This window comes from Salvelinus fontinalis, chromosome 12 (genome assembly GCF_029448725.1).
Source record: "Salvelinus fontinalis isolate EN_2023a chromosome 12, ASM2944872v1, whole genome shotgun sequence".
NCBI lineage: Eukaryota > Metazoa > Chordata > Actinopteri > Salmoniformes > Salmonidae > Salvelinus > Salvelinus fontinalis.
Window position 1 is genome coordinate 60366599 of NC_074676.1, and position 27736 is coordinate 60394334.

The window sequence follows — 27736 nt, forward strand, 5'->3', positions numbered from 1 at the left end:
TCTATACTGCTCCTACATGGTGTAACAGACTAGGTCTATACTGCTCCTACATGGTGTAACAGACTAGGTCTATACTGATCCTACATGGTGTAACAGACTAGGTCTATACTGCTCCTACATGGTGTAACAGACTAGGTCTATACTGCTCCTACATGATATAACAGACTAGGTCTATACTGCTCCTACATGGTGTAACAGACTAGGTCTATACTGCTCCTACATGGTGTAACAGACTAGGTCTATACTGCTCCTACATGGTGTAACAGACTAGGTCTATACTGCTCCTACATGATGTAACAGACTAGGTCTATACTGCTCCTACATGATGTAACAGACTAGATCTATACTGCTCCTACATGGTGTAACAGACTAGGTCTATACTGCTCCTACATGGTGTAACAGACTAGGTCTATACTGCCCCTACATGGTGTAACAGACTAGGTCTATACTGCTCCTACATGGTGTAACAGACTAGGTCTATACTGCTCCTACATGGTGTAACAGACTAGGTCTATACTGCTCCTACATGGTGTAACAGACTAGGTCTATACTGCTCCTACATGGTGTAACAGACTAGGTCTATACTGCTCCTACATGGTGTAACAGACTAGGTCTATACTGCTCCTACATGGTGTAACAATACATCATGTAGATGTATATAATGAACAGACTAGGTCTATACTGCTCCTACATGGTGTAACAGACTAGGTCTATACTGCTCCTACATGGTGTAACAATACATCATGTAGATGTATATAATGAACAGACTAGGTCTATACTGCTCCTACATGGTGTAACAATACATCATGTAGATGTATATAATGAACAGACTAGGTCTATACTGCTCCTACATGGTGTAACAGACTAGGTCTATACTGCTCCTACATGGTGTAACAATACATCATGTAGATGTATATAATGAACAGACTAGGTCTATACTGCTCCTACATGGTGTAACAATACATCATGTAGATGTATATAATGAACAGACTAGGTCTATACTGCTCCTACATGGTGTAACAATACATCATGTAGATGTATATAATGAACAGACTAGGTCTATACTGCTCCTACATGGTGTAACAGACTAGGTCTATACTGCTCCTACATGGTGTAACAGACTAGGTCTATACTGCTCCTACATGATGTAACAGACTAGGTCTATACTGCTCCTACATGATGTAACAGACTAGGTCTATACTGCTCCTACATGGTGTAACAATACATCATGAAGATGTATATAATGAACAGACTAGGTCTATACTGCTCCTACATGGTGTAACAATACATCATGTAGATGTATATAATGAACAGACTAGGTCTATACTGCTCCTACATGGTGTAACAATACATCATGTAGATGTATATAATGAACAGACTAGGTCTATACTGCTCCTACATGGTGTAACAATACATCATGTAGATGTATATAATGAACAGACTAGGTCTATACTGCTCCTACATGGTGTAACAATACATCATGTAGATGTATATAATGAACAGACTAGGTCTATACTGCTCCTACATGGTGTAACAGACTAGGTCTATACTGCTCCTACATGGTGTAACAGACTAGGTCTATACTGCTCCTACATGATGTAACAGACTAGGTCTATACTGCTCCTACATGGTGTAACAGACTAGGTCTATACTGCTCCTACATGGTGTAACAGACTAGGTCTATAGTGCTGATACATGGTGTAACAGACTAGGTCTATACTGCTCCTACATGGTGTAACAGACTAGGTCTATACTGCTCCTACATGGTGTAACAGACTAGGTCTATACTGCTCCTACATGGTGTAACAGACTAGGTCTATACTGCTCCTACATGGTGTAACAGACTAGGTCTATACTGCTCCTACATGGTGTAACAGACTAGGTCTATACTGCTCCTACATGGTGTAACAGACTAGGTCTATACTGATCCTACATGGTGTAACAGACTAGGTCTATACTGCTCCTACATGGTGTAACAGACTAGGTCTATACTGCTCCTACATGGTGTAACAGACTAGGTCTATACTGCTCCTACATGGTGTAACAGACTAGGTCTATACTGCTCCTACATGGTGTAACAGACTAGGTCTATACTGCTCCTACATGGTGTAACAGACTAGGTCTATACTGCTCCTACATGGTGTAACAGACTAGGTCTATACTGCTCCTACATGGTGTAACAGACTAGGTCTATACTGCTCCTACATGGTGTAACAGACTAGGTCTATACTGCTCCTACATGATGTAACAGACTAGGTCTATACTGCTCCTACATGGTGTAACAGACTAGGTCTATACTGCTCCTACATGGTGTAACAGACTAGGTCTATACTGCTCCTACATGGTGTAACAGACTAGGTCTATACTGCTCCTACATGGTGTAACAGACTAGGTCTATACTGCTCCTACATGGTGTAACAATACATCATGAAGATGTATATAATGAACAGACTAGGTCTATACTGCTCCTACACGGTGTAACAGACTAGGTCTATACTGCTCCTACATGGTGTAACAGACTAGGTCTATACTGCTCCTACATGGTGTAACAGACTAGGTCTATACTGCTCCTACATGATGTAACAGACTAGGTCTATACTGCTCCTACATGATGTAACAGACTAGGTCTATACTGCTCCTACATGGTGTAACAGACTAGGTCTATACTGCTCCTACATGGTGTAACAATACATCATGAAGATGTATATAATGAACAGACTAGGTCTATACTGCTCCTACATGGTGTAACAGACTAGGTCTATACTGCTCCTACATGGTGTAACAGACTAAGTCTATAGTGCTGATACATGGTGTAACAGACTAGGTCTATACTGCTCCTACATGATGTAACAGACTAGGTCTATACTGCTCCTACATGGTGTAACAGACTAGGTCTATACTGCTCCTACATGGTGTAACAGACTAGGTCTATACTGCTCCTACATGATGAACAGACTAGGTCTATACTGCTCCTACATGGTGTAACAGACTAGGTCTATACTGCTCCTACATGGTGTAACAGACTAGGTCTATACTGCTCCTACATGGTGTAACAGACTAGGTCTATACTGCTCCTACATGGTGTAACAGACTAGGTCTATACTGCTCCTACATGGTGTAACACGGTGCATTCGGAAAGTACTCAAACTCCTTCACTTTTTCAAAATTTTGTTACGTTACAGCCTTATCCTAAAATGGATTTAAAAAAATGTTAATATTTTTATTAAAATAAACTGAAAAATCTACATAAGTATTCAGACGTTTACTACGTACTTTGTTGAAACACCTTTGGCAGCGATTACATCCTCGAGTCTTCTGGAGTATGACGCTACAAGCTTGGCACACCTGTATTTGGGGAGTTTCTCCCATTCTTCTCTGCTGATCCTCTCAAGCTTTGTCCGGTTGGATGGGGAGCGTCGCTGCACAGCTATTTTCAGGTCTCCGATCGGGTTCAAGTCCGGGCTCTGGCTGGGCTACTTAAGGTCATTCAGATACTTCTCCCAAAGCAACTCCTGCGTTGTCTTGGCTGTGTGCTTAGGGTCGTTGTCCTGTTGGAAGGTGAACCTTCACCCCAGTCTGAGGTCCTGAGCGCTCTGTAGCAGGTTTTCATCAAGGATCTTTCTGCACTCTGTTCATCTTTCCCTTGATCCTGACTAGTTTACCAGTCCCTGCCGCTGAAAAACATCCCCACAGCATAATGCTGCCACCACCACGCTTTACGCCAGGCGAGCCGCTTGGCAGTCAGGCCAAAGAGTTCAAACTTGGTTTATTCAGACCAGAGAATCTTGTTTCTCATGGTCTAAGAGTCTTTAGGTGCCTTTTGGCAAACTCCAAGTGGGCTGTCATGTGCCTTCTACTGAGGAGTGGCTTCCGTCTGGCCACTCTACCATTTAAGAATGACCCCACTGTGTTCTTGGGGACCTTCAATTCTGCAGACATTTTTTGGTACCCTTCCCCAGATCTGTGCCTCGACACAATCCTGTCTCAGCTCTACGGACAATTTCTTCGACCTCATGGCTTGGAATTTGCTCTGACATGCACTGTCAACTGTGGGACCTTATATAGACAGGTATAATCCTAAACAATATGATTTTATGTGGCACAAAACAAAAACACAAATTCTCAGTAAAAAATACAAGTCAGAATACAGCCTTTCTATTCTTTCATGAGATGTCAGGTTCTCTGACTTGGAAAATGTCCTTCCACACAGAGAGAGAGCAGTGATAGGGCTTTTTCAGTGTGTATTCTCTCATGCTCGCTCAGGCTCCTTAACCAGATAAAACTCTTTCCACACTGGGAGCATTGGAAAGGCTTTTCTCCTGTGTGTATTATCTCATGAGCTTTAAGGTCTCCTACTCGTTTAAATCTGTTTTTACGCTGGGAGCAGTGGTAAGGCGTTTCTCCTGTGTTTGTCTACTCATGCTTCTTCCGGCTCCCTAACTGAAGAGAACTCATTCCACAGTGGGAACAGTGATAAGTCTGGTCCCTCTCCTACCAAAGATAGAGTATTTAGTTAAATACTAAAAAGAGAACTGAATTAAACCTCCATAAAATAAAACTGTCTTTCTGCAAGGCTAGAATCCTCAAAAACCTGAAGTCAGTTTTCAGAACATACCATAATTTTCATAACTTGGTGGCTGCCCTAATAATAATAATAATAATAATAATGTAGAACATAAAATCTAACCTTGCTTTCATGTTTATAGGCTGAGCAGAGCTCTATAATAGGGAATGGGAAAGGGAGATACCTAGTCAGCTGTACAACTGAATGCATTCAACTGACATGTGTCTTCCGCATTTAACCCAACGCCTCTGAATCAGAGAGGTGGGGGGGACTGCCTTAATCGACATCCACGTCTTCGGTGCACGGCTTTTCTTCTGTGTGTATTCTCTCATGCCTTTTCAGAGTAGCTAACACGGTAAAACTCTTTCTACACTGGGAACATTGGAAAGGCTTTTCTCCTGTGTGTGTCCTCTCATGAGCTTTTAGGTCCCCTACTCGGGAAAACCTATTTTTACACTGGGAGCAGTGGTACGGCTTTTCTCCTGTGTGTATTCTCTCATGCTCTTTTAGGTGCCCTCTCTGAGTAAAACTGTTTCCACAATGGGAACATTGGAATGGCTTTTCTCCTGTGTGTATTCTCTCATGCCTTTTTAGGTTACTTAACACAATAAAACTCTTTCCACACTGGGAACATTGGAAAGGCTTTTCTCCTGTGTGTCCCCACTCATGCTCCTTCAGGCTCCTTGACTGAATAAAACTCATTCCACAGTGGGAACAGTGATGAGGCTTTTCTCCTGTGTGTATTCTCTCATGCCTTTTCAGGTTAGCTAACACAGTAAACCGCTTTCTACACTGGGAACAATGGAAAGGTTCTTCTCCTGTGTGTGTCCACTCATGAGCTTTTAGGTCCCCTGATCGGGAAAATCTCTTTTCACACTGAAAGCAGTGATAAGGCTTTTCTCCTGTGTGTATTCTCTCATGCCTTTTCAGGTTAGCTAACAGGGTAAAAATCTTTCTACACTGGGAACACTGGAAAGGCTTTTCTTCTGTGTGCGTCCACTCATGTGCCTTCAGGCTTGCTAACTGAATAAAACTCATTCCACAGTGGGAACAATGATGAGGCTTTGCACCTGTGTGTATTCTCTCATGCCTTCTCAGGTTAGCTAACAGGGTAAAACTCTTTCCACACTGGGAACATTGGAAAGGCTTTTCTCCTGTGTGGATCCTCTCATGAGCTTTTAGGTCCCCTGATCGGGAAAATCTCTTTTCACATAAGAAGCAGCGGTAAGGCTTTAATCCTGTGTGTGTCCTCTCATGAGCTTTTAGGTCCCCTACTCGTGAAAAGCTATTTTTACACTGGGAGCAGTGGTAAGGCTTTTCTCCTGTGTGTATTCTCTCATGCTCTTGTAGGTGCCCTCTCTGAATAAAACTCTTTCCACAATGGGAACACTGGAATGGCTTTTCTCCTGTGTGTATTCTCTCATGCCGTTTCAGGTTATTTAACACAGTAAAACTCTTTCCACACTGGGAACAGTGGTAAGGCTTTTCTCCTGTGTGCGTCCACTCATGCTCCTTCAGGCTTCCTAACTGAATAAAACTCATTCCACAGTGGGAACATTGGAAAGGCTTTTCTCCTGTGTGTGTTCTCTCGTGAGATTTTAAGTCCCCTGATCCGGAAAATCTCTTTTCACATTGGAAGCAGTGGTATGGCTTTTCTCCTGTGTGAGTCCTCTCATGGCGTTTTAAGTTCCCTAACCAGCGAAAACTCTTTTCACAGTGGGAGCAGTGGTGTTGTCTCGCTGGTTGGGGCGTCTCTGGGTCTGGTTCCCCTGAAGGACTCTTCCTGCTGTCATATTGAGAGTCTGCTCTTTCTCCTGTCAAAGACAAAAAGTATCTAGTTATACAGAGACCAAAATGAAACCACATGATAAAACTGCCTTTCTATGAAGTTTAATCTAGACTAGATCCCTCAATAAAAGAGCAGAACTGGTCATCACAGAGTGGCTGTAGTGCTTTGTAGGCTGGGTAAATCCATTTGAATTCAATACATTTTTGACAGCATCCCTTTTGATAAAAAAAGTGTTCCTTACATGTTTGCATATGGAAGAAGTGGTAAAAAAGTGACTTTTTGAAACTGAATGCAAAAACATTCATGAGATATACAGTATCAGTCAAAAGTTTGGACACACCTAGTCATTCATGGGGTTTTCTTTATTTTTACTATTTTCTACATTGTAGAATAATAGTGAAGACATGACAACTTTGAAATAACACATATGGAATCATGTAACCAAAAGTGGTAAACAAATCCAAATATATTTTAGATTCTTCAAAGTAGCCACCCTTTGCCTTGATGACAGCTTTGCACACTCTTGGCAGTGTCAACCAGCTTCACCTGGAATGCTTTTCCAAAAGTCTTGAAGGAGTTCCCACATGCTGAGCACTTGTTGGCTGCTTTTCCTTCACTCTGTGGTCCAACTCATCCCAAACCATTTCAATTGGGTTGAGGACAGGTGATTGTGGAGGCCAGGTCATCTGATACAGCACTCCATCACTCTCCTTCTTGGTCAAATAGCCCTTACACAGTCTGGCGGTGTGTTGGGTCATTGTCCTGTTGAAAAACAAATGATAGTCCCACTAAGCGAAAACCAGGTGGGATGGCGTATCGCTGCAGAATGCTGTGGTAGCCAGACAGTTGTGTGCCTTTCCAATTCATGTCCAATCGATTGAATTTTCCACAGGTGGACTCCAATCAAGTTGTAGAAACATCTCAATGATGATCAATGGAAACAGGATCTTGGCTCTCTCTAATTTTCTTCTTCTCTCTTTCTCTCGGAGGACCTGAGCCCTAGGACCATACGTCGGGACTACCGGCCGTGGTGACTCCTTGCTGCCCCCAGTCCGCCTGGCCTTGCTGCTATTCCAGTTTCAACTCTTCTGCCTGCGGTTATGGAACCCCTACCTGTCCCAGACCTGCTGTTTTCAACTCTTAATGATCGGCTATGAAAAGCCAACTGAGATTTATTCCTGATTATTATTTGACCATGCTTGTCATTTATGAACATTTTGAAAATCTTGGCTCTCTCTAATTTTCTCCTTCTCTCTTTCTTTCTCTCGGAGGACCTGGGCCCTAGGACCATGCGTCGGGACTGCCGCCCGTGGTGACTCCTTGCTGTCCCCAGTCCGCCTGGCCTTGCTGCTATTCCAGTTTCAGCTGTTCTGCCTGCGGTTATGGAACCGCCACCTGTCCCAGACCTGTTGTTTTTCAACTCTTAATGATCAGCTATGAAAAGCCAACTGAAAATGATTCATGATTATTATTTGACCATGCTTGTCACTTATGAACATTTTTGAACATCTTGGCATAGTTCTGTTATAATCTCCACCCGGCACAGCCAGAAGAGGACTGGCCACCCCTCATAGCCTGGTTCCTCTCTAGGTTTCTTCCTAGGTTTTGGCCTTTCTAGGGAGTTTTTCCTAGCCGCCGTGCTTCTACACCTGCATTCTAGCTGTTTGGGGTTTTAGGCTGGGTTTCTGTACAGCACTTCGAGATATTATCTGATGTACGAAGGGCTATATAAAATAAAATTGATTGATTGAGGATGCACCTGAGATCAATTTCAAGTCTCATAGCAAACGGTCTGAATACTTACGTAAATTAAGGTAACTGTTTTTTCTTTTTAATAAATGTGACATGTTTTCTACAAACCTATTTTAGATTTTTCATTATGAGGTGTTGTGTGTACAGTCGTGGCCAAAAGTTTTGAGAATGACACAAATTTTTATTTTCACAAAGTCTGCTGCCTCAGTTTGTACGATGGCAATTTGCATATACTCCAGAATGTTATGAAGAGTGATCAGATGAATTGCAATTAATTGCAAAGTCCCTCTTTGCCATGCAAATGAACTGAATCCCCAAAAAACATTTCCACTGCATTTCAGCCTTGCCACAAAAGGACCAGCTGACATCATGTCAGTGATTCTCTCGTTAACACAGGTGTGAGTGTTGACGAGGACAAGGCTGGAGATCACTCTGTCATGCTGATTGAGTTCGAATAACAGGCTGGAAGCTTCAAAAGGAGGGTGGTGCTTGGAATCGTTGTTCTTCCTCTGTCAATCATGGTTACCTGCAAGGAAACACGTGGCGTCATCATTGCTTTGCACAAAAAGGGCTTCACAGGCAAGGATATCGCTGCCAGTAAGATTGAATCACTAAATCAACCATTTATCGGATCATCAAGAACTTCAAGGAGAGCTGTTCAATTGTTGTGAAGAAAGCTTCAGGGCGCCCAAGAAAGTCCAGCAAGTGCCAGGACCGTCTCCTAAAGTTGATTCAGCTGCGGGATCGGTGCACCACCAGTACAGAGCTTGCTCAGGAATAGCAGCAGGCAGGTGTGAGTGCATCTGCACGCACAGTGAGGCGAAGACTTTTGAAGAATGGCCTGGTGTCAAGAAGGGCAGTAAAGAACCAACTTCTCTCCAGGAAAAACATCAGGGACAGACTGATATTCTGCAAAGGTACAGGGATTGAACTGCTGAGGACTGGGGTAAAGACATTTTCTCTGATGAATCCCCTTTCGGATTGTTTGGGGCATCTGGAAAAAAGCTTGTCCGGAGAAGACAAGATGAGCGCTACCATCAGTCCTGTGTCATGCCAACAGTAAAACATCCTGAGACCATTCATGTGTGGGGTTGCTTCTCAGCCAAGGGAGTGGGCTCACTCACAATTTTGCCTAAGAACACAGCCATGAATAAAGAATGGTACCAACACATCCTCCGAGAGCAACTTCTCCCAACCATCCAGGAACAGTTTGGTGACGAACTGCCTTTCCAGCATGATAGAGCACCTTGCCATAAGGCAAAAGTGATAACTAAGTGGCTCGGGGAACAAAACATCGATATTTTGGGTCCATGGCCAGGAAACTCCCCAGACCTTAATCCCATTGAGAACTTGTGGTCAATCCTCAAGAGGCGGGTGGACAAACAAAAACACACAAATTCTGACAAACTCCAAGCATTGATTATGCAAGAATCGGCTGCCATCAGCAGGATGTGGCCCAGAAGTTAATTGACAGCATGCCAGGGCAGATTGCAGAGGTCTTACTTCATGTAATTGTCAATAAAAGCCTTTGACACTTATGAAATGCTTGTAATTATACTTCAGTATTCCATAGTAACATCTGACAAAAATATCTAAAGACACTGAAGCAGCAAACTTTGTGGAAATTAATATTTGTGTCATTCTCAAAACTTTTGGCCACGACTGTAAATTGATGAGGATTGTTATTTATTTAATCCATAGTAGAATAAGGCTGTAACGTAACAAAATGTGGAAAGACTTTAGTTACATAAATAAGGGGTTAAAGACATGTTAAAAATATAGTTATACATTTATTTTATATATATCTCAGATACAGGACAGACACTTCAGAACAAACTTCCTTTAGATTTTTGGGGGGAAACAATGTTACTATGGTTACTGTTGTTTCATGTTGTGAATGTAATCCAATGTGTTACTATGGTTACTGTTGTTTCATGTTGTGAATGTTATCCAATGTGTTACTATGGTTACTGTTGTTTCATGTTGTGAATGTTATCCAATGTGTTACTATGGTTACTGTTGTTCCATGTGTTTCTACAGTACCATACTGGGGAAGCCCTTCATGTTGGAGGGTGTTTCTACAGTACTATACTGGGGAGGCCCTTCATGTTGGAGGGTGTTTCTACAGTACCATACTGGGGAAGCCCTTCATGTTGGAGGGTGTTTCTACAGTACTATACTGGGGAAGCCCTTCATGTTGGAGGGTGTTTCTACAGTACCATACTGGGGAAGCCCTTCATGTTGGAGGGTGTTTCTACAGTACTATACTGGGGAAGCCCTTCATGTTGGAGGGTGTTTCTACAGTACCATACTGGGGAAGCCCTTCATGTTAGAGGTGTTTCTACAGTACCATACTGGGGAAGCCCTTCATGTTAGAGGTGTTTCTACAGTATTATACTGGGGAAGCCCTTCATGTTGGAGGGTGTTTCTACAGTACTATACTGGGGAAGCCCTTCATGTTGGAGGGTGTTTCTACAGTACCATACTGGGGAAGCCCTTCATGTTAGAGGTGTTTCTACAGTATTATACTGGGGAAGCCCTTCATGTTGGAGGGTGTTTCTACAGTACTATACTGGGGAAGCCCTTCATGTTGGAGGTGTTTCTACAGTACTATACTGGGGAAGCCCTTCATGTTGGAGGGTGTTTCTACAGTACTATACTGGGGAGGCCCTTCATGTTAGAGGTGTTTCTACAGTACTATACTGGGGAAGCCCTTCATGTTGGAGGTGTTTCTACAGTACTATACTGGGGAAGCCCTTCATGTTAGAGGTGTTTCTAAAGTACTATACTGGGGAAGCCCTTCATGTTGGAGGGTGTTTCTACAGTACTATACTGGGGAAGCCCTTCACGTTGGAGGGTGTTTCTACAGTACTATACTGGGGAAGCCCTTCATGTTGGAGGTGTTTCTACAGTACTATACTGGGGAAGCCCTTCATGTTGGAGGGTCTTTCTACAGTACCATACTGGGGAAGCCCTTCAATGTTAGAAGTGTTTCTACAGTACTATACTGGGGAAGCCCTTCATGTTGGAGGTGTTTCTACAGTACTATACTGGGGAAGCCCTTCATGTTGGAGGGTGTTTCTACAGTACTATACTGGGGAGGCCCTTCATGTTAGAGGTGTTTCTACAGTACTATACTGGGGAAGCCCTTCATGTTGGAGGGTGTTTCTACAGTACTATACTGGGGAAGCCCTTCATGTTGGAAGGTGTTTCTACAGTACTATACTGGGGAAGCCCTTCATGTTAGAGGTGTTTCTACAGTACTATACTGGGGAAGCCCTTCATGTTGGAGGGTGTTTCTACAGTACTATACTGGGGAAGCCCTTCATGTTAGAGGTGTTTCTACAGTATTATACTGGGGAAGCCCTTCATGTTGGAGGTGTTTCTACAGTACTATACTGGGGAAGCCCTTCATGTTGGAGGTGTTTCTACAGTACTATACTGGGGAAGCCCTTCATGTTGGAAGGTGTTTCTACAGTACTATACTGGGGAAGCCCTTCATGTTGGAGGGTGTTTCTACAGTACTATACTGGGGAAGCCCTTCATGTTGGAGGGTGTTTCTACAGTACCATACTGGGGAAGCCCTTCATGTTAGAAGTGTTTCTACAGTACTATACTGGGGAAGCCCTTCATGTTGGAGGTGTTTCTACAGTACTATACTGGGGAAGCCCTTCATGTTGGAGGGTGTTTCTACAGTACTATACTGGGGAAGCCCTTCACGTTGGAGGGTGTTTCTACAGTACTATACTGGGGAAGCCCTTCATGTTGGAGGGTGTTTCTACAGTACTATACTGGGGAAGCCCTTCATGTTGGAGGTGTTTCTACAGTACTATACTGGGGAAGCCCTTCACGTTGGAGGGTGTTTCTACAGTACTATACTGGGGAAGCACTTCATGTTGGAGGTGTTTCTACAGTACTATACTGGGGAAGCCCTTCATGTTGGAGGGTGTTTCTACAGTACCATACTGGGGAAGCCCTTCATGTTAGAAGTGTTTCTACAGTACTATACTGGGGAAGCCCTTCATGTTGGAGGTGTTTCTACAGTACTATACTGGGGAAGCCCTTCATGTTGGAGGGTGTTTCTACAGTACTATACTGGGGAAGCCCTTCACGTTGGAGGGTGTTTCTACAGTACTATACTGGGGAAGCCCTTCATGTTGGAGGGTGTTTCTACAGTACTATACTGGGGAAGCCCTTCATGTTGGAGGTGTTTCTACAGTACTATACTGGGGAAGCCCTTCATGTTGGAGGGTGTTTCTACAGTACTATACTGGGGAAGCCCTTCATGTTGGAGGGTGTTTCTACAGTATTATACTGGGGAAGCCCTTCATGTTGGAGGTGTTTCTACAGTACTATACTGGGGAAGCCCTTCATGTTGGAGGTGTTTCTACAGTACTATACTGGGGAAGCCCTTCATGTTGGAGGGTGTTTCTACAGTACCATACTGGGGAAGCCCTTCATGTTAGAAGTGTTTCTACAGTACTATACTGGGGAAGCCCTTCACGTTGGAGGGTGTTTCTACAGTACTATACTGGGGAAGCCCTTCATGTTGGAGGTGTTTCTACAGTACTATACTGGGGAAGCCCTTCATGTTGGAGGGTCTTTCTACAGTACCATACTGGGGAAGCCCTTCAATGTTAGAAGTGTTTCTACAGTACTATACTGGGGAAGCCCTTCATGTTGGAGGTGTTTCTACAGTACTATACTGGGGAAGCCCTTCATGTTGGAGGGTGTTTCTACAGTACTATACTGGGGAGGCCCTTCATGTTAGAGGTGTTTCTACAGTACTATACTGGGGAAGCCCTTCATGTTAGAAGTGTTTCTACAGTACTATACTGGGGAAGCCCTTCATGTTAGAAGTGTTTCTACAGTACTATACTGGGGAAGCCCTTCATGTTGGAGGTGTTTCTACAGTACTATACTGGGGAAGCCCTTCATGTTGGAGGGTGTTTCTACAGTACTATACTGGGGAAGCCCTTCACGTTGGAGGGTGTTTCTACAGTACTATACTGGGGAAGCCCTTCATGTTGGAGGTGTTTCTACAGTACGATACTGGGGAAGCCCTTCATGTTGGAGGGTGTTTCTACAGTACCATACTGGGGAAGCCCTTCATGTTAGAAGTGTTTCTACAGTACTATACTGGGGAAGCCCTTCATGTTGGAGGTGTTTCTACAGTACTATACTGGGGAAGCCCTTCATGTTGGAAGTGTTTCTACAGTACTATACTGGGGAAGCCCTTCATGTTAGAAGTGTTTCTACAGTACTATACCGGGGAAGCCCTTCACGTTGGAGGGTGTTTCTACAGTACTATACCGGGGAAGCCCTTCATGTTAGAGGTGTTTCTACAGTACTATACTGGGGAAGCCCTTCATGTTGGAGGGTGTTTCTACAGTACTATACCGGGGAAGCCCTTCATGTTGGAGGGTGTTTCTACAGTACTGGGGAAGCCCTTCATGTTGGAGGGTGTTTCTACAGTATTATACTGGGGAAGCCCTTCATGTTGGAGGGTGTTTCTACAGTACTATACTGGGGAAGCCCTTCCTGTTGGAGGGTGTTTCTACAGTACTATACTGGGGAAGCCCTTCATGTTGGAGGGTGTTTCTAAAGTACTATACTGGGGAAGCCCTTCACATTGGAGGGTGTTTCTACAGTACTACAGTACAGTTCTATTAGACCCACCACTATGTCATTTCTCTCCTGTTATATTGGACCCACCACTATGTCATTTCTCTCCTGTTCTATTAGACCCACCACTATGTCATTTCTCTCCTGTTCTATTAGACCCACCACTATGTCATTTCTCTCCTGTTCTATTAGACCCACCACTATGTCATTTCTCTCCTGTTCTATTGGACCCACCACTATGTCATTTCTCTCCTGTTCTATTAGACCCGCCACTATGTCATTTCTCTCCTGTTCTATTAGACCCACCACTATGTCATTTCTCTCCTGTTCTATTAGAACCACCACTATGTCATTTCTCTCCTGTTCTATTAGACCCACCACTATGTAATTTCTCTCCTGAACCCACCACTATGTCATTTCTCTCCTGTTCGATTGGACCCACCACTATGCCATTTCTACCCTGTTACATTAGACCCACCACTATGTCATTTCTACCCTGTTACATTAGACCCACCACTATGTCATTTCTTTCCTGTTATATTAGACCCACCACTATGTCATTTCTCTCCTGTTATATTAGACCCACCACTATGTCATTTCTCTCCTGTTATATTAGACCCACCACTATGTCATTTCTCTCCTGTTCTATAGGACCCACCACTATGCCATTTCTCCCCTGTTATATTAGACCCACCACTATGTCATTTCTTTCCTGTTATATTAGACCCACCACTATGTCATTTCTCTCCTGTTACATTAGACCCACCACTATGTCATTTCTTTCCTGTTATATTAGACCCACCACTATGTCATTTCTCTCCTGTTATATTAGATCCACCACTATGTCATTTCACTCCTGTTATATTGGACCCACCACTATGTCATGTCTCTCCTGTTATATTAGACCCACCACTATGTCATGTCTCTCCTGTTATATTAGACCCACCACTATGTCATTACTCTCCTGTTATATTAGACCCACCACTATGCCATTTCTCTCCTGTTCTATTGGACCCACCACTATGTCATGTCTCTCCTGTTCTATTAGACCCACCACTATGCCATTTCTCTCCTGTTCTATAGGACCTACCACTATGCCATTTCACTCCTGTTATATTAGACCCACCACTATACCATTTCTCTCCTGCTATATTAGACCCACCACCTTGTCATTTTTCTCCTGTTCTATTGGACCCACCACTATGTCATTTCACTCCTGTTATATTAGACCCACCACTATGTAATTTCTCTCCTGTTCTATTAGACCCACCACTATGTCATTTCTCTCCTGTTCTATTAGACCCACCACTATGTCATTTCTCTCCTGTTATATTAGACCCACCACTATGTCATTTCTCTCCTGTTATATTAGACCCACCACTATGTCATTTCTCTCCTGTTCTATTGGACCCACCACTATGTCATTTCTCTCCTGTTCTATTAGACCCACCACTATGTCATTTCTCTCCTGTTCTATTAGACCCACCACTATGTCATTTCTCTCCTGTTATATTGGACCCACCACTATGTCATGTCTCTCCTGTTATATTAGACCCACCACTATGTCATTTCTCTCCTGTTATATTAGACCCACCACTATTTCATTTCTCTCCTGTTATATTAGACCCACCACTATGCCATTTCTCTCCTGTTCTATTAGACCCACCACTATGCCATTTCTCTCCTGTTCTATTGGACCTACCACTATGTCATGTCTCTCCTGTTCTATTAGACCCACCACTATGTCATTTCTCTCCTGTTCTATTGGATCCACCACTATGTCATGTCTCTCCTGTTCTATTAGACCCACCACTATGTCATTTCTCTCCTGTTCTATTGGACCCACCACTATGTCATTTCTCTCCTGTTCTATTAGACCTACCACTATGTCATTTCTCTCCTGTTCTATTGGACCTACCACTATGTCATTTCACTCCTGTTATATTAGACCCACCACTATGTCATTTCTCTCCTGTTATATTAGACCCACCACTATGTCATTTCTCTCCTGTTCTATTGGACCCACCACTATGCCATTTCTCTCCTGTTCTATAGGACCCACCACTATGCCATTTCTCTCCTGTTCTATTGGACCTACCACTATGTCATGTCTCTCCTGTTCTATTAGACCCACCACTATGTCATTTCTCTCCTGTTCTATTGGATCCACCACTATGTCATTTCACTCCTGTTATATTAGACCCAGCACTATGTCATTTCTCTCCTGTTCTATTAGACCCACCACTATGTCATTTCTCTCCTGTTCTATAGGACCCACCACTATGTAATTTCTCTCCTGTTCTATTGGACCCACCACTATGTCATTTCTCTCCTGTTATATTAGACCCACCACTATGTCATTTCTCTCCTGTTCTATAGGACCTACCACTATGCCATTTCACTCCTGTTATATTAGACCCACCACTATGCCATTTCTCTCCTGCTATATTAGACCCACCACTATGTCATTTTTCTCCTGTTCTATTGGACCCACCACTATGTCATTTCACTCCTGTTATATTAGACCCACCACTATGTCATTTCTCTCCTGTTCTATTAGACCCACCACTATGTCATTTCTCTCCTGTTATATTAGACCCACCACTATGTCATTTCTCTCCTGTTATATTAGACCCACCACTATGTCATTTCTCTCCTGTTACATTAGACCCACCACTATGTCATTTCTTTCCTGTTATATTAGACCCACCACTATGTCATTTCTCTCCTGTTATATTAGATCCACCACTATGTCATTTCTCTCCTGTTATATTAGACCCACCACTATGTCATTTCTCTCCTGTTATATTAGACCCACCACTATGTCATTTCTCTCCTGTTCTTTAGGACCCAGCACTATGTCATTTCTCTCCTGTTCTATTAGACCCACCACTATGTCATTTCTCTCCTGTTATATTAGACCCACCACTATGTAATTTCTCTCCTGTTATATTAGACCCACCACTATGTCATTTCTCTCCTGTTCTATTGGACCCACCACTATGTCATTTCTCTCCTGTTCTATTAGACCCACCACTATGTCATTTCTCTCCTGTTCTATTAGACCCACCACTATGTCATTTCACTCCTGTTATATTGGACCCACCACTATGTCATGTCTCTCCTGTTATATTAGACCCACCACTATGTCATTTCTCTCCTGTTATATTAGACCCACCACTATTTCATTTCTCTCCTGTTATATTAGACCCACCACTATGCCATTTCTCTCCTGTTCTATTAGACCCACCACTATGCCATTTCTCTCCTGTTCTATTGGACCTACCACTATGTCATGTCTCTCCTGTTCTATTAGACCCACCACTATGTCATTTCTCTCCTGTTCTATTGGATCCACCACTATGTCATGTCTCTCCTGTTCTATTAGACCCACCACTATGTCATTTCTCTCCTGTTCTATTGGACCCACCACTATGTCATTTCTCTCCTGTTCTATTAGACCCACCACTATGTCATTTCTCTCCTGTTCTATTGGACCTACCACTATGTCATTTCACTCCTGTTATATTAGACCCACCACTATGTCATTTCTCTCCTGTTATATTAGACCCACCACTATGTCATTTCTCTCCTGTTATATTAGACCCACCACTATGCCATTTCTCTCCTGTTCTATTGGACCCACCACTATGTCATTTCTTTCCTGTTATATTAGACCCACCACTATGTCATTTCTCTCCTGTTACATTAGACCCACCACTATGTCATTTCTTTCCTGTTATATTAGACCCACCACTATGTCATTTCTCTCCTGTTATATTAGATCCACCACTATGTCATTTCACTCCTGTTATATTGGACCCACCACTATGTCATGTCTCTCCTGTTATATTAGACCCACCACTATGTCATGTCTCTCCTGTTATATTAGACCCACCACTATGTCATTTCTCTCCTGTTATATTAGACCCACCACTATGCCATTTCTCTCCTGTTCTATTGGACCCACCACTATGTCATGTCTCTCCTGTTCTATTAGACCCACCACTATGCCATTTCTCTCCTGTTCTATTGGACCTACCACTATGTCATTTCACTCCTGTTATATTGGACCCACCACTATGTCATGTCTCTCCTGTTATATTAGACCCACCACTATGTCATGTCTCTCCTGTTATATTAGACCCACCACTATGTCATTTCTCTCCTGTTCTATTAGACCCACCACTATGTAATTTCTCTCCTGTTCTATTGGACCCACCACTATGTCATTTCTCTCCTTTTCTATTGGACCCACCACTATGTCATGTCTCTCCTGTTCTATTAGACCCACCACTATGTCATTTCTCTCCTGTTCTATTAGACCCACCACTATGTAATTTCTCTCCTGTTCTATTGGACCCACCACTATGTCATTTCTCTCCTGTTCTATTAGACCCACCACTATGTAATTTCACTCCTGTTATATTGGACCCACCACTATGTCATGTCTCTCCTTTTCTATTGGACCCACCACTATGTCATGTCTCTCCTGTTCTATTAGACCCACCACTATGTCATTTCTCTCCTGTTCTATTAGACCCACCACTATGTAATTTCTCTCCTGTTCTATTGGACCCACCACTATGTCATTTCTCTCCTGTTATATTAGACCCACCACTATGTCATTTCTCTCCTGTTCTATAGGACCTACCACTATGCCATTTCACTCCTGTTATATTAGACCCACCACTATGCCATTTCTCTCCTGCTATATTAGACCCACCACTATGTCATTTTTCTCCTGTTCTATTGGACCCACCACTATGTCATTTCACTCCTGTTATATTAGACCCACCACTATGTCATTTCTCTCCTGTTCTATTAGACCCACCACTATGTCATTTCTCTCCTGTTCTATTAGACCCACCACTATGTCATTTCTCTCCTGTTATATTAGACCCACCACTATGTCATTTCTCTCCTGTTCTATTAGACCCACCACTATGTCATTTCACTCCTGTTATATTGGACCCACCACTATGTCATGTCTCTCCTGTTATATTAGACCCACCACTATGTCATTTCTCTCCTGTTATATTAGACCCACCACTATTTCATTTCTCTCCTGTTATATTAGACCCACCACTATGCCATTTCTCTCCTGTTCTATTAGACCCACCACTATGCCATTTCTCTCCTGTTCTATTGGACCTACCACTATGTCATGTCTCTCCTGTTCTATTAGACCCACCACTATGTCATTTCTCTCCTGTTCTATTGGATCCACCACTATGTCATGTCTCTCCTGTTCTATTAGACCCACCACTATGTCATTTCTCTCCTGTTCTATTGGACCCACCACTATGTCATTTCTCTCCTGTTCTATTAGACCCACCACTATGTCATTTCTCTCCTGTTCTATTGGACCTACCACTATGTCATTTCACTCCTGTTATATTAGACCCACCACTATGTCATTTCTCTCCTTTTATATTGGACCCACCACTATGTCATTTCTCTCCTGTTCTATTGGACCCACCACTATGCCATTTCTCTCCTGTTCTATAGGACCCACCACTATGCCATTTCTCTCCTGTTCTATTGGACCTACCACTATGTCATGTCTCTCCTGTTCTATTAGACCCACCACTATGTCATTTCTCTCCTGTTCTATTGGATCCACCACTATGTCATTTCTCTCCTGTTCTATTAGACCCACCACTATGTCATTTCTCTCCTGTTCTATAGGACCCACCACTATGTAATTTCTCTCCTGTTCTATTGGACCCACCACTATGTAATTTCTCTCCTGTTCTATTGGACCCACCACTATGTCATTTCTCTCCTGTTATATTAGACCCACCACTATGTCATTTCTCTCCTGTTCTATAGGACCTACCACTATGCCATTTCACTCCTGTTATATTAGACCCACCACTATGCCATTTCTCTCCTGCTATATTAGACCCACCACTATGTCATTTTTCTCCTGTTCTATTGGACCCACCACTATGTCATTTCACTCCTGTTCTATTAGACCCACCACTATGTCATTTCTCTCCTGTTCTATTAGACCCACCACTATGTCATTTCTCTCCTGTTCTATTAGACCCACCACTATGTCATTTCTCTCCTGTTATATTAGACCCACCACTATGTCATTTCTCTCCTGTTATATTAGACCCACCACTATGTCATTTCTCTCCTGTTACATTAGACCCACCACTATGTCATTTCTTTCCTGTTATATTAGACCCACCACTATGTCATTTCTCTCCTGTTATATTAGATCCACCACTATGTCATTTCTCTCCTGTTATATTAGACCCACCACTATGTCATTTCTCTCCTGTTATATTAGACCCACCACTATGTCATTTCTCTCCTGTTCTTTAGGACCCACCACTATGTCATTTCTCTCCTGTTCTATTAGACCCACCACTATGTCATTTCTCTCCTGTTATATTAGACCCACCACTATGTCATTTCTCTCCTGTTATATTAGACCCACCACTATGTCATTTCTCTCCTGTTCTATTGGACCCACCACTATGTCATTTCTCTCCTGTTCTATTAGACCCACCACTATGTCATTTCTCTCCTGTTCTATTAGACCCACCACTATGTCATTTCACTCCTGTTATATTGGACCCACCACTATGTCATGTCTCTCCTGTTATATTAGACCCACCACTATGCCATTTCTCTCCTGTTCTATTAGACCCACCACTATGCCATTTCTCTCCTGTTCTATTGGACCTACCACTATGTCATGTCTCTCCTGTTCTATTAGACTCACCACTATGTCATTTCTCTCCTGTTCTATTGGATCCACCACTATGTCATGTCTCTCCTGTTCTATTAGACCCACCACTATGTCATTTCTCTCCTGTTCTATTGGACCCACCACTATGTCATTTCTCTCCTGTTCTATTAGACCCACCACTATGTCATTTCTCTCCTGTTCTATTGGACCTACCACTATGTCATTTCACTCCTGTTATATTAGACCCACCACTATGTCATTTCACTCCTGTTATATTAGACCCACCACTATGTCATTTCTCTCCTGTTATATTAGACCCACCACTATGTCATTTCTCTCCTGTTCTATTGGACCCACCACTATGCCATTTCTCTCCTGTTCTATAGGACCCACCACTATGTCATTTCACTCCTGTTATATTAGACCCACCACTATGTCATTTCTCTCCTGTTCTATTAGACCAACCACTATGTCATTTCTCTCCTGTTCTATTAGACCCACCACTATGTCATTTCTCTCCTGTTATATTAGACCCACCACTATGTCATTTCTCTCCTGTTCTATTAGACCCACCACTATGTCATTTCTCTCGTGTTATATTAGACCCACCACTATGTCATTTCTCTCCTGTTATATTAGACCCACCACTGTCATTTCTCTCCTGTTACATTAGACCCACCACTATGTCATTTCTTTCCTGTTATATTAGACCCACCACTGTCATTTCTCTCCTGTTACATTAGACCCACCACTATGTCATTTCTTTCCTGTTATATTAGACCCACCACTATGTCATTTCTCTCCTGTTATATTAGATCCACCACTATGTCATTTCTCTCCTGTTATATTAGACCCACCACTATGTCATTTCTCTCCTGTTATATTAGACCCACCACTATGTCATTTCTCTCCTGTTCTATAGGACCCACCACTATGTAATTTCTCTCCTGTTCTATTAGACCCACCACTATGTCATTTCTCTCCTGTTCTATTGGACCCACCACTATGTCATTTCTCTCCTGTTATATTAGACCCACCACTATGTCAATTCTCTCCTGTTCTATTGGACCCACCACTATGTCATTTCTCTCCTGTTCTATTAGACCCACCACTATGTCATTTCACTCCTGTTATATTGGACCCACCACTATGTCATGTCTCTCCTGTTATATTAGACCCACCACTATGTCATTTCTCTCCTGTTATATTAGACCCACCACTATGCCATTTCTCTCCTGTTCTATTGGACCCACCACTATGTCATGTCTCTCCTGTTATATTAGACCCACCACTATGCCATTTCTCTCCTGTTCTATTGGACCTACCACTATGTCATGTCTCTCCTGTTCTATTAGACCCACCACTATGTCATTTCTCTCCTGTTCTATTGGACCCACCATTATGTCATGTCTCTCCTGTTCTATTAGAACCACCACTATGTCATTTCTCTCCTGTTCTATTGGACCCACCACTATGTCATTTCTCTCCTGTTCTATTAGACCCACCACTATGTCATTTCTCTCCTGTTATATTAGACCCACCACTATGTAATTTCTCTCCTGTTCTATTGGACCCACCACTATGTCATTTCACTCCTGCTATATTAGACCCACCACTATGTCATTTCTCTCCTGTTCTATAGGACCCACCACTATGTCATTTCTCTCCTGTTATATTAGACCCACCACTTTGTCATTTCTCTCCTGTTCTATAGGACCTACCACTATGTCATTTCACTCCTGTTATATTAGACCCACCACTATGCCATTTCTCTCCTGCTATATTAGACCCACCACTATGTCATTTCTCTCCTGTTATATTAGACCCACCACTATGTCATTTCTCTCCTGTTCTATTAGACCCACCACTATGCTATTTCTCTCCTGTTCTATTGGTTTTCATATCAACTTTATTCCATTGTCCAGAAACGAAAGGCACAAACTGCTTCATTACAGGAGGTCCATGTTCTGTTCAGATCCATCACCCTCATCTAAATGTGATTTCTGTCATTCTGAGCACCATGGGTGAACAACCCTAATGGGCTATGCACCCAATATGTGTCTAGTAAAGTTCTCAAAACGGCCAGTAAACTAAAATCTTCCCCGTCACGGAAACCCTGGTAGCATTATAATGGGCGTTACTGAGCGAGATCAGTGACATCAACCAAACTGGCTGTAGATCTCAATGTGATGTGGACAGGAAGCTACTAAAATGTAGTAAATAAAACATTAAATATCTCAAATTAATATTTTTAAGAAATCAAAGGAGAGGAATATGTGTAGAGCGGACGACAAAGGAGGGGATCCCACAGTAGTTGTCTGGAGATAGACCCTTCTCAATATATATGTTAAGTCACTTTTTGGAAACGGAACAAAGAAAACAAGGGGTAGCTTGCTCTCTAAGTCGTCTGATTCTAGACATATCAGTCATCATCCTGGGCCCTCCGTTGAAGAGGTATTGACGAGCGAACCCCGAATATCCAAAGTTAAAAACACATTTAAAGCGGTACTTACTGGTGTTAATCAGATCTCCTATCTCCTCCTCTTCATCTTCCAATGTGACAGTAATCTCCCCTTCCTTCTTCACTCCAAAAACGACATCCTCCTCCTCTTCTTCTTTCACCATAACATACTCCCCCTTCTCTTTTACTCTGAACGTATCTTCCTCTTCTTTCACCGTAACAGCCTCACCATCTACTTCTTCTTTTACTGTGACATCCTCTTCTTCCTTCTCCTCTTTCACGACAATGTTCAGCCCCAGAGCTTCTTTCTCCGTCCAGCAGACAGCCTCTTCTTTAACAAGAGGGGAGAAGTTTAGGGAGCTCATGTTCGGGGATGTTAGCTAGCTAGCTATCATTAGCGACTAGGCTAGTGCTAACTAAACCAGCCAGCTACTATAGCTGACTAATACAAAATAACGTAAGTATTAAATTAAATAGGTTAACAAGTAGATACGACAGAAGTGTGTCTAAAACACCGTAGCTAATTTACACCGAAAGCGTATAAATAGCTTGAATCTTTCGGCTATGTTGGCTAGCAAGCTACCGAGGTGGTTGACGAGATGTTTATGAAGGACCGTCCACTAGATTATACGTCACGCTGACAGCGTCGCCTGAAAGACGCACATCGCCGTCTGCTGACTGGAGTGGGAAACGCAGTTAAGAAAATAAATATGTTATGTACAGACAAAGATTGTTTTAAATGGATTAAATTAAATAATACTATTATAATGAGACATACAAAGACAGGAATGTGTTGATTGATTAGTGAGAATAAAAAAGGTTTACTACAGCACATTTAAGGCAGTTTCATTAAGTCATACTACATCTAAATAAGTAGCTACCTACTGTAGGTCTATACTGCTCCTACATGGTGTAACAATACATCATGTAGATGTATATAATGAACAGACTAGGTCTATACTGCTCCTACATGGTGTAACAATATATCATGTAGATGTATATAATGAACAGACTAGGTCTATACTGCTCCTACATGGTGTAACAATACATCATGAAGATGTATATAATGAACAGACTAGGTCTATACTGCTCCTACATGGTGTAACAATACATCATGTAGATGTATATAATGAACAGACTAGGTCTATACTGCTCCTACATGGTGTAACAATACATCATGTAGATGTATATAATGAACAGACTAGGTCTATACTGCTCCTACGTGGTGTAACAATACATCATGTAGATGTATATAATGAACAGACTAGGTCTATACTGCTCCTACGTGGTGTAACAATACATCATGTAGATGTATATAATGAACAGACTAGGTCTATACTGCTCCTACATGATGTAACAGACTAGGTCTATACTGCTCCTACGTGGTGTAACAATACATCATGTAGATGTATATAATGAACAGACTAGGTCTATACTGCTCCTACGTGGTGTAACAATACATCATGTAGATGTATATAATGAACAGACTAGGTCTATGCTGCTCCTACATGGTGTAACAATACATCATGTAGATGTATATAATGAACAGACTAGGTCTATACTGCTCCTACATGGTGTAACAATACATCATGTAGATGTATATAATGAACAGACTAGGTCTATACTGCTCCTACATGGTGTAACAATACATCATGTAGATGTATATAATGAACAGACTAGGTCTATACTGCTCCTACATGGTGTAACAATACATCATGTAGATGTATATAATGAACAGACTAGGTCTATACTGCTCCTACGTGGTGTAACAATACATCATGTAGATGTATATAATGAACAGACTAGGTCTATACTGCTCCTACGTGGTGTAACAATACATCATGTAGATGTATATAATGAACAGACTAGGTCTATACTGCTCCTACGTGGTGTAACAATACATCATGGAGATATATATAATGAACAGACTAGGTCTACACTGCTCCTACATGGTGTAACAATACATCATTAAGATGTATATAATGAACAGACTAGGTCTACACTGCTCCTACATGGTGTAACAATACATCATTAAGATGTATATAATGAACAGACTAGGTCTATACTGCTCCTACATGGTGTAACAATACATCATGTAGATGTATACTACTCTACAATAGTTTGGGGTCACTTCAAAAATGTACTTGTTTTTGAAAGGAAATCGATTTTTTTTTGTCCATTAAAATAACATCAAATTGTTCAGAAATACAGTGTAGACATTGTTAATGTTGTAAATTACTATTGTAGCTGAAAACGGCAGATTTTTTCATGGAATATCTACATAGGAGTACAGAGGCCCATTATCAGCAACCATCACTCCTGTGTTCCAATGGCACGTTGTGTTAGCTAATCCAAGGTTATCATTTTAAAAGGCTAACTGATCATTAGATGTCACGATCATCAAAGGGAGAGAGTGAGGACCAAGGCGCAGCGCGTGAAAAGAACATCTTCTTTTTATTTTGAAGGAAAAAACGAAACAAAACACTTACAAACTAACAAAACAAACGACCGTGAAGCTACAAAACGAAAGTGCACACACAAGCTACTAACGTTTAGACATAGACAGACCTGGAGACGAACTTACATTAAACACGAAGAACGCACGAACAGGGAAAAAAGACTACACAAAATGACGATGTACAAAAACAAACCGAACAGTCCCGTATGGTGCGACAAACACTGACACAGGAGACAACCACCCACAAGAACACTGTGAAACAACCTACCTAAATATGACTCTCAATTAGAGGAACGCCAAACACCTGCCTCTAATTAAGAGCCATACCAGGCAACCCTTAAACCAACATAGAAACAGAAAACGTAGAATGCCCACCCGAACTCACGTCCTGACCAACTAACACATACAACAAACTAACAGAAATAGGTCAGGAACGTGACATTAGAAAAACATTTTGCAATTGTTAGCACAGCTGAAAACTGTTGTGCTGATTAAACAAAGCTTTTGTAAACAGTGTTGTTGCATAATAATCAGGCAGAGAACAACAATAATCATCACCCTCTTAACCAATCTTCCCTCCCCTTAACATTTGATTCAGACCCTGTCACTGTGACAGGTGGACATTGCATTTGATTCAGACCCTGTCACTGTGACAGGTGGACATTGCATTTGATTCAGACCCTGTCAGTGTGACAGGTGGACATTGCATTTGATTCAGACCCTGTCAGTGTGCCAGGTGGACATTGGGTTTGATTCAGACCCTGTCAGTGTGCCAGGTGGACATTGAGTTTGATTCAGACCCTGTCAGTGTACCAGGTGGTCATTGGGTTTGATTCAGACCCTGTCAGTGTGCCAGGTGGTCATTGGGTTTGATTCAGACCCTGCCAGTGTGCCAGGTGGACATTGGGTTTGATTCAGACCCTGTCAGTGTGACAGGTGGTCATTGGGTTTGATTCAGACCCTGTCAGTGTGCCAGGTAGACATTGGGTTTGATTCAGACCCTGTCAGTGTACCAGGTGTACATTGGGTTTGATTCAGACCCTGTCAGTGTGCCAGGTGGTCATTGGGTTTGATTCAGACCCTGTCAGTGTGCCAGGTGGACATTGGGTTTGATTCAGACCCTGCCAGCATGCCAGAAATGTATTCCAAGGTCAGTAACTTATAACCACAGAACCACCCCAGACCTTTCATGCATGACTAAAAACACCTAAGTATTAGATTTACTGCCATGGTCTAGTTTGTCACTGCATCAGACACCATTCACAATGCTGGCTGAGGTACGAGTAAAACATGACATATTATTTCCTAACCATTCACAATGCTGGCTGAGGTACGTGTGGCTCAGTTGGTAGAGCATGGCGCTTGAAACGCCAGGGTTGTGGGTTCAATTCCCACGGGGGGGCCAGGGTTCAATTCCCATGGGGGGACCAGGATGAATATGTATGAACTTTCCAATTTGTAAGTCGCTCTGGATAAGAGCGTCTGCTAAATGACTTAAATGTAAAAATGTAAATGTACGAGTAAAACATGACATATATGACATATTATTTCCTAACCATTCACAATGCTGGCTGAGGTACGAGTAAAACATGACATATTATTTCCTAACCATTCACAATGCTGGCTGAGGTACGAGTAAAACATGACATATTATTTCCTAACCATTCACAATGCTGGCTGAGGTACGAGTAAAACATGACATATTATTTCCTAACCATTCACAATGCTGGCTGAGGTACGAGTAAATCATGACATATTACTTCCTAACCATTCACAATGCTGGCTGAGGTAAATCATGACATATTATTTCCTAATTGTAAAAAATGGCAAGGCTTTATCTCAGTGGGCTTTTCCATTGTTGAGGAAAGCAGGAAGTGTTGTGAGTAACAGAACTGCCTGAGATGTGGGGGAAGGGAATCTGCTCACTGATTGGCTGTAGTGACAAGGGTCTCTCCAAAAAGCTATCACTATTCCAACTGACATGTCAAATTCTCCCCCAAATCTACCACTAATAGGCCAAGCCTCCACAGACCCTGACTTGTATTGACAAACAGATATGTCATTTAAACCTGCTGTAGATGTTATGCCTTTGTACAGATCTAGGATCAGTTCGTTTTATGTGCTCTCTAACACAGACAGTTGTTCCTGCTGTAGATGTTATGCCTTTGTACAGATCTAGGATCAGTTCGTTTTATGTGCTCTCTAACACAGACAGTTGTTCCTGCTGTAGATGTTGTGCCTTTGTACAGATCTAGGATCAGTTCGTTTTATGTGCTCTCTAACACAGACAGTTGTTCCTGCTGTAGATGTTATGCCTTTGTACAGATCTAGGATCAGTTCTCCTCCACAATGCATTTACAGTACCGGTCAATTGTTTG

At 42.3% G+C, this 27736-nt stretch overlaps 1 protein-coding gene and 1 non-coding gene across 2 annotated transcripts in view; one reads left to right on the forward strand and one right to left on the reverse strand.

Annotated features, from left to right (window-relative positions):
* The window catches only part of LOC129867665 (zinc finger protein 883-like), a 30920-nt gene extending 7416 nt beyond the window's left edge, over positions 1-23504 (reverse strand). Inside the window, exons 1-2 of the mRNA XM_055941242.1 lie at positions 22953-23504; positions 3274-6378 (exon numbers count right to left, since the gene is read on the reverse strand). Coding sequence (XP_055797217.1) covers positions 4841-6378; positions 22953-23265 — 1851 coding nt within the window. The 5' untranslated portion in view covers positions 23266-23504 and the 3' untranslated portion in view covers positions 3274-4840. The remainder of the gene's footprint in view (positions 1-3273; positions 6379-22952) is intronic.
* Positions 23505-26687: 3183 nt separating this feature from the next.
* On the forward strand, positions 26688-26763 carry trnas-uga (transfer RNA serine (anticodon UGA)). Its single transcript has one exon. It is a non-coding gene; the product is annotated as a tRNA-Ser (tRNA).
* The last annotated feature ends 973 nt before the right edge of the window (positions 26764-27736 follow it).